Raw genomic sequence first — 15,689 nt, 5'->3', positions numbered from 1 at the left:
TAGTGCCCATGTTCTATCATCTGTGGGTTGTAACCGATTAGTGGGCCATGAAATTAATCTATGGGTCATGACCACCAATTTTTTAATGAAAAATACTAGAACTAGAAAAGAATGACTCTGGGATCTGCTGTTTCTTTTGTATTGTGGATGTCCCCATCCACTGAACCCAGGCAGGCAGGAGTGGTGGTGAAGAACATCAGGTGGGGAGTTGAAGTTCCTGCTCTCATTCTTTTTTTTTTTTTTCCCCTGGCCTTGCTGTGCAGCTTGTAGGATCTCAGTTCCCCAGCCAGGGACTGAACCCAGGTCCTGGCAGTGAAAGTGCTGAAACCTAACCACTAGACCACAAGGGAACTCCCCCTGCTCTCATTCTTAATAACACCACGAAAGTTACTGGTCTCTCTGGGCTTTGGTTCCCTTATCTGTAAAATGGGGATGATAAAATACAGATAGAATGAGACAGCAAGGACCCAGTGATGTTGCAAATCCTCAAAACTGCTCATCAGCATTTCTGATCCAAAGGCACTGTAACTACCTACCAGGTTCAGATGCAGCACGACTACAACATTATCCCGGCCCATCCTGTCCTAACGCCTAGCCTCTCTTCCTCCACTCCTAAATAGTTGCCCACCCTGCCTTTCTACCATGATTGAGTCATGAGCCCCTCAGACTCAGCGGGAAACACGTGCTCAGTGGCATCAGGCACATTTAGGGGTCTTGACGTCTAACGTCATAGGGTATGAAGTAAATGACTCTATCTAAATTACAAATCTGACCAAATCATTCCCCAGTTAAACCTTTTCTAGGGTCCCCATTATGCTCAGGATAAAGCTTCAACTTCCTAATATAACATCTTAAGACCCTCCATGATCTGCCAACCTGTTCAACCCCACCCTCACAGCCCACCCTCCAGCCCTCCCCCATCACCTGCAATTCTCAAATGAATCATGCTCTCTTGGCCCTGGACTTTTCCCACGTGGTCCAGTCTGCCTGGAACACCTCGATAACACTCTGTGCAAAGTCTCCACTCAGGCATCAGCTCTTCCCAGGTTTCTTCCCTATCTCGATCCCGCCCTTTCCCTGTCCCGTGCCCGCTCGGCGGCCCCTGGCTAGGCATCCCTCCCTCACTGCACTGGCCACAGTCACGTTTCAATCAACTGCTCATTTGTCTCTGCTTCTTAAGGCCAGGGATTGTGGCTTTGGTTCCATATCCCCAGCACCTAGCACTACGCTTCCGCCTAAGTAAACAGTACTTGTTTGTGGGAGAGAAGGGTGGAGGGAGAGAGAAGAGGAGAAGGGAGGGAGAGGAGGACAGAGGGAGGAGGAAATAGATGGAAATTCTTCATTTGACACTTTCCCAAAGTATCCAAGGTCATAACTCAACTCGGGGACTTTGAACTGTAAGTCATTTCCTGAAGATCAGGCTCATGTGGCCACACAGAGTAGAAAGGGTCTCTGAAGAGAAGGAACTCCTGGAATGTGGCGGTCAGAGTAAGCACCAGGGTAAGTCGGATGCCAGGAACACGTGTTCTGTCTGGGAGATTTCACAAGCTGGAGGAGACTCTGGGCTGTGCTCTGGAGGAATGCAAGCTTGGGCAGTCAACCCTGGGAACACCGATAAGGGGCCAAGAGCTTTGATTGCCTTCCTGTTGTGAACATATTTGGGGTGGGGCGGGCACAAGGTTGGGCCAGTGATTCCAGAATTGGGGCTATTTGGTTCCAGAGCTCATGAACAGAGCTTGGACAGAGCCATGGTAACTGGGGTGACACCATCTCGAGCAGCTGCATCAGGGCATGGGGCACTTTGGAGACAGAAGTATTAACATTGGCTAATCAGTACCAGGTACACAATTGGTCATTTCACGTACACTGCTTCATGCGATTGACATACCAACCCAATGAGGCAGCAGCCTTGATTTTACAGGTGAGAGAGCTAAGGACCAGAGAGGTTAAGAAACTTGTCCAAGCTCACACAGTCAATGACTGAGCCCAAATTTGAATCTAATTCTGTCTGACTTCAAAGATCTTGCTCTTTTCACCCTCAGTTCCTATCCCTAATTCCTTCTTCATTCAGAATTTGAGTCTGATGCTCCTACACCAGGGTAAGAGGAGGTGGGGGTCATGGAAGAAAATCATGGAAGATCTATGACAATATACACAGACACTAGTGAACTAGGGCCTCAGGATGTGTCCATCGTCTGGGAAACCACACCTGGCTGGACCCCCAGTGCTTGCCAACCAGTCCCTCCCAAATGAGGAGGCAAGTTCAGCCAACTCCCAAAGGGCTAGAAGAGTCCCACCCCAAAGACAGTGCTTCCACCTCAACCATCAGTCACCAACACCAACCTGATCCAGAGACTTCTTATTTGTCCTGCACCGGAAACAAAAGAAAGGCTACACAGCCGTGGAATCAGAGATCCTGCAGCCTAGCAGATACTTCCAAGGTCTTCAGCCACCTCTTCTCACTACTAAAAGGGCAGCATCTCAGAGCTTGAGGAAGTAGGTGGGCCAGGACTTGTCAGGGTTCAGAGATGCGAGGTGGTGCTGGGAAACTTCTCCACCTCTAACCCCACACCTTGTAGATGGTATCTGAGAGATTAAGGGCTCTCTCTGGCTTAGGGCTCTGGTCCAGGTTAAAATGCAGGGACACTGACAACCACGGCAGCCACTGCAACCTTCCAGTCTGCTTATGAAAGCAGGTATTGAAAGGGAAGGGAAAAGACAAAAACAGGAGGACTCTGGATAGCTATTGGTGGAGGCCACAGATAGAAAAGTCACAGTGACTCTGTGGACACTGCCCATTCACAGCTCACCAGCAGGACAGGAAAGTTACCTAGCATGTGTTCAGGGCTGATGGGAGTGGACAATCCAGTAAGGTGTCTCCCCTGTCCTCAGGAATCCCTCTATCCTTCCATGGGAGTTGAGCCCCAGCTTCCCTCTCCTGACTCCACCTCCCCAAGTGGGAATTGGTGTGCACTGTGCTGGAGAGAAGCATCTTGCTTTTCAGGAGAGAATGAAATTGGATGGATGACACATCTCAATGACAAACAAGGCCCCAATCTTGGACTTGGGAACATAGGTTTCTGGTTCTCTAGAATCAGGTTGAGGGATTTGCTGACTTGAATTAGGACACAGAAAATGAAATGGGAACAGACATGGAGCTCCAAACATGCTTAACAGCATAGGATATGAACCAAGGCAGCCCCCAAGCGGGGGCCCTCTCCCAAGAATGAGGTTGGCTCTGAGATCCTGGGAGGAAAAAAAGTATTTCCGGTGTTGTTATATGCTTGTGATGGAAATTACAGAGTTTGGATGCAGTCTGGATTATACAATTGTGATTCTGGGTCCCCCAAAGGTCTCAAGTCACAAAAATGCCCCTCATCTTTCAGTACTTGCCAAACAAGCAGATACCAAAAGAAAGGGGACCCATCTTTCACGGATGTCACTGGTAGTGTGGAAAAAATACTTCATGGTGGTTATCTTCACCTCTGCCTGAACTCTGGAGGGTCTCTGAATATCTTATTTTGAATCATACACACAAGGCATCCTTGGGATTCTTAGCCTCTCTCCTTCCACCCTCAGTCCTCAGACAAATACGTCCCACCACACACCGTGCATCGGAATTTGACTACACAATCACACAATTGAGGGAAAGCTAAGTATACGTTTACTCTCCACCTAGTGGTAGCTAAGTAAAATTGCAGGCATAATGATAAAAAGGGAATGATCAACTCTACGTTGCTCACCTTCAAACCCAAACCAGTAAAGAGAAGGAGGGACCCAGATGCCTCAGGGACTGGGCAGATAATACAAATAAATGAAACAGGCCAGGTGAGAGAGTACAAGTATTGTCAAGAGAGGCAACTCCTACGTAGTTCCAATTGATTGTCCTCTGTGGAAAATGCAGATGAGAGTTGCCTCAACTTCTGATTGTTCGAGAGAAACCAGACATTCTGATTTAATGTGAAACCTCCTGATTCTTAGATGGTGGCTGGATTTTCTTGAAAACACTAGGTGAGCTAAATAAAGCTTACAGTCCTCCAGTTTTCAAAGCTCTGCTGTACAGATGGTGACTGTCATCTCCCCTAACTGTGGGATTAGACTGCCACTCACCAGCCACCACTTGTAACTACAACAGAGGCATCGACTGCTTTACTACACACACACAGCTGGACTCCCCAGCCGTGGAGAACAACTAACTCTACAGGAAGAAGTAGAAGGCACAGCTGAGCCACCCAGCCATGGCAGCAGGCTGGCCCTGTGACCAGCTGCTGGCTGGTAGGCACTAAATGGCCGACTGCTCTTGCAGGAAGCCTTCAGGGCCTGGGAGACCTTTATCTGGCTCTGAAGCCAGGGCTGCTTCTCGAAGGACTTCCAAGTGCTCCTCAGCAGCTGACAGCGACTGGTCAATCCAATCCAGGCCCCCGGTCAGGTGGCAGGCGTTCCTGGTCACCAGCACCAGGTGACTGACAGACAGGAGCAGGGCAGTTGTCCTAGAAAAAACAACAGGATCAGGTTCCGAAGGATCTAAGGGACTTTGCCCCAAAGCCCAAAGGGGTAGAGTCTAGACTGGTGTTCCCCAAGCTGGAGTCCCTTCCTTAGGAGGTTGCTGAGTATGTAATTTAAAGAGGGTTCGATGCTCAAAGAAAGTTGGGAACATCTGGGTTAAACAAAGGTAACTGAAGCCCTTCTCAGATGATACACATGATAAATCTCTAAGGGGAGAATGTAATACTCTGAGTCTCACTAACTTATTTAAGACTGGGAGCCCACCTTCTGCAACACATCCATTAACATCTCCCAGAAGAGGGTTTTGTGGGACAATTTGGATCTAGTCAATTGGATAAGCACTTCCCCAGCTGCTGCCCCCTTGAAGACAGGATATTCATACCCCACCTTGGGCATCACTTAATGATTCTGAATCAATGAGGCCCAGGGCTGGTTTACCGCATCCTAAAACATTTAATTGCAAACTAAATTGAGGAGGCGGCTTTTTTTTTTTTTTTCAGTATTGAAAGATTCAGTGCAGAATATCTTCTATAGAGTGAGTGTGCACAGCGCATTTGGGAATGCATTACAGATGACTAGCCCATGAACACAGCTGGGCAGTAATAGGAGTGGGGCGGAGAGACCAACTGAATTGCCGTGACCCACAGCCTGTCTGAAAATTATTACACAGTGGGCCTGTGAAACAGTCATATAAATCTGAGAGACAAAGGAACATTTTTTTTTTAAGTGGGTTTATAACTGGTAGAGGAACATAACAATCTCAAAAGCCTAAGTACACTCTGCGTATTAGGGGAGGATCATGAGACAGGGGTTCCTGGGTAGGTCCTGTGGAAGGTGAGCACAGCTTTAGCTGACCTGTCACTTGCATTCTCATTTCCTGCCTACCACCCATACCAGCGACCCACTGGGCGGCACTCACGGCTGAGGCATGTCTGCTTCCGGCACCCAAAGAGCAGACAGAGCTATGGGGGAAGTGGGAGGGAGGGAAGGTGCAGATAGGACTTGGCCTGTGTGGACATTTAATCACAAAAATTCAACATCTAAGACTGGCTCTTCCTCCTCTGGGGTTTCAGGAAGAGCCCTGGCCTCCAGCATCCAGCCAGGCTTTGTTCGCTGGTTGGCTGACCATTACCCAAAGCCCAGGCAGCCTCGGGAACCCACCAACACAGCTCTCTCCTCCACAACCTGAAGAGCCGACCTCACAGATCTGATAACACCAGGAGCCCCCAGCATGAAAAGACACTCGCCCACTCCACCCCTCTCACCGGGCATCCAGGAGCTTCGGGTCCAATGGAGGGTACATTGACTTCACAACATCGTCCACTCTGGGGGGAGGCAAAAGGTTTTCAGTATTTCGCTTTTCTTATGGCCTTTCCTCCTTCCTTTCTTTCCTTATCCCTATGGTTCTCTTTTGATATTCCAGACCCAGTCTTTAGGGACTTTAACTGCATTCTCAGACAGGGACTTAAACAGAAAGACTTAAGATTCAGTTTAGAGAATATTTCTTCTGGTTTTGTTTAAGCTCCAATGGTCTAAAAAGTACAAGTTCGCACATCTGGAATGATGTTCAAGATATACGACAACATTTGGACTTCCCTGGTGGCACAGTGGTTAAGAATCCGCCTGCCAATGCAGGGGACACGGGTTCGAGTCCTGGTCCGGGAAGATCCCACGTGTCGCAGAGCAACTAAGCCCATGTGCCACAACTACTGAGCCCGCGTGCCACAGCTACTGAAGCCCGCACACCTAGAGTCCATGCTCTGCAACAAGAGAAGCCACTGCAACGAGAAGCCCTCGCACCACAACCAAGAGTAACCCCGGCTCGCCGCAACTAGAGAAATCCCACGCACAGCAACGAAGACCCAATGCAGTCAAAAATAAATAAATAAATTTATTTTTTTAAAAAAAGATATACTACTACATTAAAATAGCATATTGCCAAACAATATGTAAAGTCTAATTGACCTCATTTGCATAAAAATGAATAAACAAAAGCTGTGAAATGCAGTGGGCAGGGGCAGTCTGGAGGAATACTCACCAGTCAACAGTGATTACCTCCAGGAATTAGGATGGGGTGGAATTAGGGGGTCCTTCACTTTTCAGATACTCTATTTCTGCAGTGTTTTAACTTTTACAAGTGTTTATTACTTTTACATTTAATTTTTTAAAAATGGTTAAAGGTAGTTATATAGAACACTAAAAAAAACCTCCAAGTTTAATTTGGGTTCAAACTACTCCATTGGATTTCTTTTAGCACATGGTACAGTTCATGGTTAATTTTCTTTTAATCAAATTCTAGAAGGAGCTACTACTCATTCTCATTTACATGGTTCCAGGTTTTCATCCAAATCCTTGCTCTTGGGCCACCTGATAGTCAAGAAGCAAAAAATAACGGGGTATTGTTTGATTCCCAAAGGCACTTGAAAACAGATGCCCTTGAAAGTCCCTGTCTTGGGACTGAGGGGCTGGCGCGGAAGCACAGAGGTGCGGCCACTCAGTGCCCATCTTAGCCGGCCCCTTTCTCTGCCCTGCAGCTGAAGCCACTCTTCTTGAAACTAACATGCTGTCAACACACTATATGGAATAAATGGAGCAAGAAAAACAGTGGAGACAAAAAACCGCCAGAAGGAGAAAGTGTGAGGGCAAAAGGAGAAAGCAAGGCCCCTGACTGATCTATGGCAGGGATCATTCTGGAAGCAATCCAGGTGCTCTGTAGGACGGGCCAGTGAGCACCAGGTGAGGTCTGCCCTCTGAGCGATGCCACACCCTGGCTCTAGCACCACTGCTAATCCTGACCACCCAGGACTTCACTGGGACTCAGAAATCTCAATCTCTTTGCTCCTCCGAGCCCTCCTGGTGATGCTGCCTTGTAACCTGGGGTCACGTGAATTCGTCTGGCCCCTGGGATGGCTCTCAGAAGTAACAAGAAGCATGACGAAGGTCCAGCAGACATGAGCAGTGCAGCCTCTACCAATCACGGGAGGCCAGAGGAAGGTCTGGTGCCTGCCTGCCCAGAGCCTGGGTCGGGGTCTTCAGGCCAAGGGCCGACCTAGGCTGATGCCACTCCAGTAGCCACACCCACCCGGGGCAGCTCCAGAGAAAGCCAGGAACTCTTCGGGATTATCTCCCTCCCACGCTCTCAACTCACTGAACTCCCTGGGCAGAGTTCAAGTGTACCAACTCTTTCATGTTCCCTCCAAGGCCTGGTTCCTCGGGATCTACCCGAGGCCACGGCAACGTGGAAAGCGAGGACCCCTGGAACTTCCTCAACTCGGAAAAACTCCCAACTCAGGCACATCCACGTGCCAGACACCAGATGGCAGCACCAACTTAGTACCACCCTTCCCTCTAAGAGAAGGGCTTTATTTTCTTCACAAGATCGAGCCCAAATGAGGGGGTGGAGCTGTTGACTACAATCCTGCTGCTTGCCTCCCACACGGTATTCTGCAGACAGCCTGGAATTTGGGAGATCTGAATGATCTCTTCACCTCCCACCCGGTCCTGGAGGCTGCTGGCTGGGCCCTGGATGGGGCCGGGGGTGACAGCACAGAGACAAGGAGCTGGTCTACAGTACAGACGCCAGCCAGGAGGTCACTGCACACAGGGGTGTGGGCACCAGTGGGAAATGTGCTTGCTGGTCCGGAGCCCAGGAAGAAGGTGTGGCAAAAGGAAGGAAAGCAGCCCTGGCTGGCATGGGACCGAGGAAGAAGGAGCCAGTCAGCACTAGTCATGTGCTGGCATTTCCCAAAAAGCCTACAGGAGGGGGCACTCTGGAGGGGAGGGGAGCCGTTTGACACCGCCTTAGCCTGAAAGCCTCCCAGCGTCTAAACCCTCCTGGGTGCCCTGGGAATGTGTAGGACAGAAACCACTCAAGTTGCCCCTGGAGTGTCTCAGGAGAGCCTGGTCTTTCCCCCATCCCAGCTGCTGGCCCCTCCCCTCCCCCTCCCCCGAGGAGTATGGGGACCTCACCTGGGGCTGATCCGCTTGGCCACCACGATGATGTCACTGACACTGGCTGAGGTCTTCATCTTGGCCCCCGAGCCCATTGTCATGGCAACAAGTTTTTCCGTGAGAGTGTGACAAATCTACCACAGCAGGGAGGAGAGAGGTGATCAGGAGGGACCCAGCTCCCCCCGAGGGCTTCTGCCAACCCCACAAAGCCAAACACGCCCCCCATCTCACAGCTGAGCCCCCTAACCTAACGGACAGATTGAAGTGAAAAGTACACAGAGATGAGAGGAAATGGGATGGAAGAGGCAAACCCCAGGACACGGCCGGGTGAGGAGGGAGGGGTGGGAACCTCAGATCAGGGTCAGGGTTTCGGCTTAGAGAAGTCTGAGCTGAAATAATCTGTCTAAGAAAAATCATGTGCTCTAATTTCACCTTCTCACTTAAGGGCAAAAACCTATTTTCTCTCTGGATTCCTTCACCTCCTGGCTTCGTCTTCCAAAGCGATAAAGATCGCCATGGGCACCCTCAGAACTATGGACGGACAAAGGGCAACTGTTCCCTTTAAGCATATCCTCCAAAAGTGGAACTTATTTCAGCACTTTTCTAGGGTAACATTTTCCCATGTTTGTCAAGATGATGATAAAAGGGCCTTGGAAAAAAAGCAGGAAAACAGCAAGACTAGGACACGTGGCCTCTTTCATCGTCCACCAACCATGCTGGCCGCCCCCAAAGTTTTGCTCCCCACTTTCGCACCTCCCCGATGTCAGAACCTGGATGTGCTTCAGGCCCTGGCAAAGAAGTTCCATCACTTGCCTTATACTTGGGGCTGGAAAAGAGAGGCAGAAAGAAGCCCAACAACCACCAAGGAGGGAGCCCAGGCCCTTCCCTCGAGGCCCCATCACAGGGATTCAAGGGCACGTGGCCCAGCAAAAGGGCCTCGGGATCCCAAGAGGAAGACGAGAGGCTCTCCTTTGATCTAAGGAGCTCAGGATGGACCACTGAGTCCAATCCAATAAGACACCTTCTGGCTGATTTAACCCACACCTCAGCTGTCATTCATTCCCCCTCCTCCAATAGGCAAGGGCAGGGGACAAAACCCAGAGCCAGGACACACCCTGGTTGGGAGAAGGGGGATGTAACATGGTGTCATTGTTCTAGACATTAGACCCATGTATCTCCATCTATAACCACATCTATACCCCCAAGAGATTCTTGGGATTCAGTAACAAGCCTGGACTCTGGGACAACAATGTCCCACCAGGCTCTTCTTTGTCCCCCAACAGAACAGCTGACGGAGAGGTGGGATGAAAGACTTTTTAATATTTTGTACTGAATGACACTTAAAGCTGTCTTTTTTGAAATCTTGAATAACTGCTAGACAGAAAGAGAAATGTGTGGTTCGCCAGGTTACTGAAACGAACGATATTGGCCATTGGCCAAACATTTCAATATTATTATTATCCTATTAAGTAGGAGAGCGTCAGGCAAGAATTGAAAACCAAATGCCAAAACTATAAAAATCACCCCAAACTATAAAAATTTCCCCAAATGCAAATTGGATGCAACTCTCCACCCTGTCCTGGAGGCTGCAGGCATTAGAAGAAAAAAGTCTGCCTTCAAGTTGAAGTACTCACGGTTTGGCTTTTTTTTAACACTGATTGTCCCGTTTGGCTGACTACTGTCACAGTCAAAGAGGGCTGGTGAACTTTCTAGTAACTGCAGAAGCCCCAGTACAGAACTCAACTTGCTGTTGAGGGCTGAGCTCTCTGTTCACGAAAGAAAGTGCCCCGGAGAAGCTGAGAAGCCCCGCTTCCCCCTAAACACAGTCTCTATTCTGCACACAGCTTTCTCCACGGTCAGCGAAAATGTGGTCAGTGACTGCCTGTATGAGGACCAGGTGGAAAGGGCCTTGAGAATTCTAAAGCAGAACAGACCATCCAGGGGCAGCAGAAGTGAACAGTAGAAACTCCAACTGTCAGGCATGTTACAAAAGGGCCTCCTGCACAGGTCAGCGCTCTTCCCAAAGTTCCTTCCCCTCGGACAGTCTGTGGACACAGATGCTTTGGCGAGCACCCCTTATCCTCCTGGGGAAACCGCAGAGTATTACCTTCAAGATGGCAATGCAGTGGGACATGAGACCCCTGGGGAGACAAGAAGCATTTGTCAGTACAGGCCCACCTCCCTCCAGCCACCACCTCCGTGCTTCATCCAGTTCTGACCAGTGGGCACAGTTGAACACCACCTGAGAACAGGGGTGCCCCGGCGATTAAACGAACAAGCCCAGGAGCTAAACCAGGAGGCACCTTCTGTCCCATCTTTCCCTTTCCTCTCCCGCACCCAACCATGCTGTTTTAGAGCTCTGAGCTTCTGAGACTGTTTCCTCCACCCAGGGAATCCTTCTCGGTATCCTCAGCCTGGGCGGTCCGGTGGTTAAGACTCCGCACTTCCACTGCAGGGGGCACGAGTTCGATCCCTGGTGGGGGAAGTTCTGCACGCTGCACGGTGCGGCCAGAAAAGGACCCAGGACAAAAGGCACCCACTCTGGGAAAGCCTTCACGAAATCCAGCCCCACCTCCGGCCAGGCAGCTCCAGATGCCCCCTCCTCCGCGTGTCCGCTGCACCGCGCACAGAGACCGCCCCCCCCCCGCATCATTTCTGAAATACTGTATTTTAGTAGAATTCTGCCTCCACCGCAGTTCCACAGCTGCAGTGCCTGGCCCAGAGCCCGCACATCACACCTGTAAACATTTGCCCAGTGAATGAACGGCTGAGTGGCAGGAAAGGGAGCGGCACACTCTTCTCAAGCTACAGCATCTCCTGGTGGGTGGAGGGATCTCCGAGGGAGACACCGGAGACAAAGGCAGCATCCCTGGAGCCTGAGGGTCAAATTCACAGGCGCCCCAAGGATAACTCAAGCACATCAGGGTGACTTTAGAATAACTCTGCCTCACATCTGTGGGCCTCAGTGTTCAGGTCTACGAAATGGGGAGAGCAAGGACAAACACCGTGGTGTCATATTCTAAGTTCCCTCCACAGTGAAGGCAGGGGAAAGAGAGGCACATGACACAGTGCTCCTCGGTGCAGTGACAGCGCTCCTGGGCGCTCAGTCGAGGGCTCTGGAAAAGGAGGCCACGCGAGGGCACCCAGGAGCCTGGGTGGTCATCCCCAGGCGGCTGCAGGAAAGCAAATGGTCCCCAAGGCCTTACGAGGCATCTTCAATCCAGTCTTCGTTCTCCAGAATGGCCTCGATGTGGGGGTTGGTGATGACGACATCGTCCAGTTCTAGCTCTGAGGGCTCAGACTGGGTCTCCATGGCGCCGATGAGGTCCACAATGGGCCTGGAAGGAAAGCCCAGCTAAGTGGTTTCAAGATGGACGACCGCTGCTGACTCTCTCCTCATCGAGGCCCACATATCCGCCCGAAAGGATAAAGGGAGGGAGTAAGTTAAAGCAGGGGCTTGCCCTGGAGCCAAACCTGAGGCTACTGGGACTGCACTGTGGGCAGGGCACATGGCTAGACAGTGAGTCAAGGAAGTAGGGGCACGAAAACACAAGAAAAGTGAGACGAACAAGAGGCTCCGCTAAGAGAAAGGCAGGGCTACGACCACAAGAATTACAGAGATGTACTAGACAGGGCTGCTCCTGGGGGACAAAGTCATATCCGTTTGTAACTTATTCGCCCTTCACACCTACCTTTAATGGAGAAGCTAAAGTTCCTATTACTCAAACTGACCTGTTCTGCAGAATCAACTCCTGGGAGCGACCTTGGCCCACCGGCACGGCCCCATCCCCTCCTAGTTATACTAGAGAAGCGGGCGAAGTAAAAATACCTCCTACTTTACAACAGGGTTCTTGAAAACGTGAGACGCCACAGCAGAGCTTTCCTGGGTCATACAAATGGGCATTGACTAATTATTAACCACTCAACAGAGATGCTGATAGGATTCAGATAGAGGGGTAAGAGAAACTAAGGGTTTAGTGGCCAGGGTCCCTCGGGATCTATCAGTTAAAATATCCCTAAACTGAAAACGGCATCTTGCTTAAAAGTATGTTTCACATGAAGAAATCCGAGCAGAGAGAGAGGCGATCCTATGCTGGCGTTTCGCAGCCCCAAGTGTCTGTTGCTTAGATGTGTGGCTGGAATGTGGGCATTGGATTTCTGTTCCTATGAGTTTGGCTGGAGAGGGATTTGGCCTGTCCAAATGCTAAGTGAGGCGGCCAGTTTGGGAGAGATTTGTGCTAGGTGAACATGTTCAGAGACAGAGTCCGAGGTGGCTCCGGATGCTGGGGGAGCTGGAGGACCATTATTAAGCTCTGAGGTCTCTATAGGGAAGGACAGCCTTTGGGTACCATCTTAGAGGTAAAAAGCTGAACGACAGTTGCCCAGCACCAAACTTGTTTTTCTTTTGTCGGGGCCCCAGGGCACAGCCCCTCTCTCCTCCTTCCCCTCCCTGGGCCACTCACTTGGAATCATAGCGCTGCAGGAGATCTCGAGGCCGGCAGTAGCGCTGCCTGCAAACCACCACCAAGGCTGCAAATGAGGCCAGAAAGATGGTGGCCAGCACACCTATGGCAACAATCACCACGGTCTCCATGCTTCCAGGTGGCTCCCTCAGTCCCGGTCAATCCCCCGCATGGGCTGAAGCTGGAAAGACACAAGGGCAGAGCAGCCTGGTAAAGAAGCAACGCTACGTAGTGTGGTGGGGGGGTCCTCCCCGTTGGCGGGTTGACGGGGAGGGCAGCTAGGTTCCCCAAAGTCACCTGGAGAGACCTGAGGGCCTGAACAGAATCAAGACCCATGCCCCAAATTTGATCTCTTCCTTTACTAAAAGCGTTTGCTCCCCAATTAAATGGGGATGGCCTTTTCAACCTGGAACAAAAGGAAACATTGCCACTAGCACTGTTGTCTTCACATCTGCCCCAGGCGCGTGAAAGAACACCCACCTAAGAAGAAGGGTGGGACTGTAGTTCCTGAGGGTCTACTCTGTACCAGGCACTTGGTATGTGTTCACTCTTCTAACGATCCTATGAGGTGGGTATCAGTATCCCCATTTTACAGTTGAGCAAACTGAGGTCCAGAGAGGTTATGTAATTTGTCCAAGTTTACGTAGTCAGGAAGCAGAAAGCCATCCACTCAAACTGAGATGGACGTTCAGCTCCCTTGTCCTTTCTAAGGAGGAAAGAGGATTCTAAAAATTCTGGGGAAAGTTTCGATTGTGAGTTTCAGCGTTGGAAACTTACAACTGGTATTAAAGTGTTTGTTGCCTATTCACTGCCTGCTTTCATTTAGGTCTTTCTTTCACACCTATCTTAAACTCATAAGCTAGAGGAACAATGGCATCTCAGGGAAGCATGTATTCACAATGTTATTTCATTGCAGGTCTCCTACTTGTGTCCTTTTGAGCAAGTCTTCTCCCCTCTCTGGGCTTTTATTTTTCCACCTGCAAAAAAGGGTGCTTTGACCTCGAATTCTGACTCCAGGACAGTACATCTTCTCTGTTTGGATTTAATGCTATGTTCTATGTCTTGGAGGGTCCAAATGCTCCTGATCATCATTCAATAAGTATTTATTGTTCATTTACTATGCACCAAGCACTGGACTGGATTCTGGAGATTGGAGATAAGTAAGACATGGGCCCCAAAACCTGTGGAGCTGGGGGGAGAGGCAGACAGGCAGACACACCACTTCAACTCCGTGTGCCTGTGTCACATGCAGAAGTACACAGAAAACAGAGTGCCAGTGCTTACATGCCACTGTCTAGGAAAGCTTTCCTCCCAGGGCAGGTGATGCTTGAGCTGGGTTTTGAAGGATGAGTAGGAGTTTTCCAGGGGGACTTCACTGGCACAAAGTGCCAAGAAAGCCTTCTCAGAGGACTCACAGAGTTGCTCTCCCACGTGATGTTCACTTGCCCAGGGTGAGAAGGCTGGGATCTACCTTTTTCATCTCTGCATCTCTGTGTTTGGCGGGGGGGGGGGGGGGGGGGGGGGGGGGGGGGCGGGGGGGGGCGAGGGATCCTGCGTCATTTCTCTAGATGTGTTTCTCTATACTATCCCTCCTAAAGGACTACCTCCTTTAGCCCTTTGTCTTTCCTCCTCCTCTCACTTCTCACTCTCTTCATTTTTCCCTGTCTCAGTTTTCCTCTCCACCCCTCCTTCTCTTTTCCCCTCCCCTCCTCTCCTGCTTTCTCGGTGTTTCCCTTCCCCTCCCCCTCCCCCTGCCCCAGGTCTCCAAGACCACCCGCTTTGTTTCCTGTCTTCCTGTGCGTTTCGGGTGTGTTTCCCTGAGTGTGTAGGAGCTTTTCTGTGAGTCGTTGCTGTCTCCCTCCGTGATCGGTCTGTATGAGTGTTTCTTCGTGTGTTTTCTTTTTTCTTTGTGTATTCTCCTCTGTGAGTTTCAGGATGAGTTTTTCTGTTTCCCTCTAGCGGGTTCTAAATCCGCAAGGATAAAACAGACCCAAGGCCCCCCTCCTTTCCCCTGCGCGGCCACCCAGAACACCCACGCCATACCCAGGACCTAGGGAGGGACCCCCACGCGCCCCGGCTCGCGCCACGCGGGGCTCGATGGCTCCGGGGCGCGCAGCTCCGCCTTTCCCCCTCGCGGGCGCCGGGCTCCCCTCCCCCTCCTCTCCCGCACCCCCGCCCGCCCCGCGCACCCGGCTCCAAAGGGGCTGGCGGGGGGCGGCCCGCGGGGAGCCCCGGTCCCCAGCTCCGCGGCGCGCCGGGCTCACCCACCTGAGGCTGCGGCTCCGGGACGCAGGCGGGGGCGCTCCCGCGGCCGGGCCCCCCGCGATGGCAAAGTCCGGGCGCGGGACTGGCGGCCGTCTGCGAGCGGGGCATGCCGGGAAGGCAACGAGATAAGTCCCGGCGGCCAAACCCCCGGAGGTGGTGCGGGCGGGGGGAGCCGCCGGCCGAGCATCCAAATCCCCCGCTACCAGGCGCCGCCGTCACCGCCAGGCCCCCGGGCCGGCCGGGGGTTGGGGCCGCGGAAGGCCCGGGCAGCTGTGAGGCTGTGGCTCAGCGACCCGACAGGCGGTTCCCGCGCCCCCGCGGAGGCCGGGCCGTGGGGGGGGGGGGGAGGGGGACGCGGAGGGTCTGGCCGTCCAGTGGGGGTGGGGAGCGCCAGGCGTCTCCACAGGGTGGCTGGACTGGGAGCAAGTCTGCTGTGCTACCTGCTGTCTGGTTCAAATCCTGGCTCTGCCACTCACTAGCTTGTGGGCAACTTATTTCACTCCT

At 51.6% G+C, this 15,689-nt stretch overlaps 1 protein-coding gene across 1 annotated transcript; it reads right to left on the bottom strand.

The window, feature by feature from the left end:
• Nucleotides 1-3,641: 3,641 nt before the first annotated feature.
• TMEM98 (transmembrane protein 98) lies at nucleotides 3,642-15,425 on the bottom strand. The gene is made up of 7 exons (XM_060133306.1): nucleotides 15,189-15,425; nucleotides 12,921-13,101; nucleotides 11,664-11,795; nucleotides 10,565-10,598; nucleotides 8,476-8,591; nucleotides 5,772-5,831; nucleotides 3,642-4,490 (listed from the first exon to the last, which is right to left on the bottom strand). The coding sequence occupies exons 2-7, from the start codon at nucleotides 13,049-13,051 to the stop codon at nucleotides 4,283-4,285; spliced, it is 681 nt and encodes a 226-aa protein (XP_059989289.1). The 5' UTR covers nucleotides 13,052-13,101; nucleotides 15,189-15,425; the 3' UTR covers nucleotides 3,642-4,282.
• Between the last annotated feature and the right edge of the window lie 264 nt (nucleotides 15,426-15,689).

The sequence above is a fragment of the Lagenorhynchus albirostris genome, chromosome 20 (assembly GCF_949774975.1).
Source record: "Lagenorhynchus albirostris chromosome 20, mLagAlb1.1, whole genome shotgun sequence".
NCBI classification, from domain to species: domain Eukaryota; kingdom Metazoa; phylum Chordata; class Mammalia; order Artiodactyla; family Delphinidae; genus Lagenorhynchus; species Lagenorhynchus albirostris.
This window is presented reverse-complemented; position numbering and strand designations above follow the sequence as displayed.

Coding starts and splice junctions, on each gene's coding strand:
- TMEM98 (XM_060133306.1), bottom strand. CDS start 13,051: ATGGAGACCGTGGTGATTGTTGCCATAGGTGTGCTGGCCACCATCTTT. Junction 5,832..8,475: donor GCCAAGCGGATCAGCCCCAG/GTGAGGTCCCCA, acceptor GCCTCCCCCCAG/AGTGGACGATGTTGTGAAGT. Junction 4,491..5,771: donor CCGAAGCTCCTGGATGCCCG/GTGAGAGGGGTG, acceptor TGTTTTTTCTAG/GACAACTGCCCTGCTCCTGT.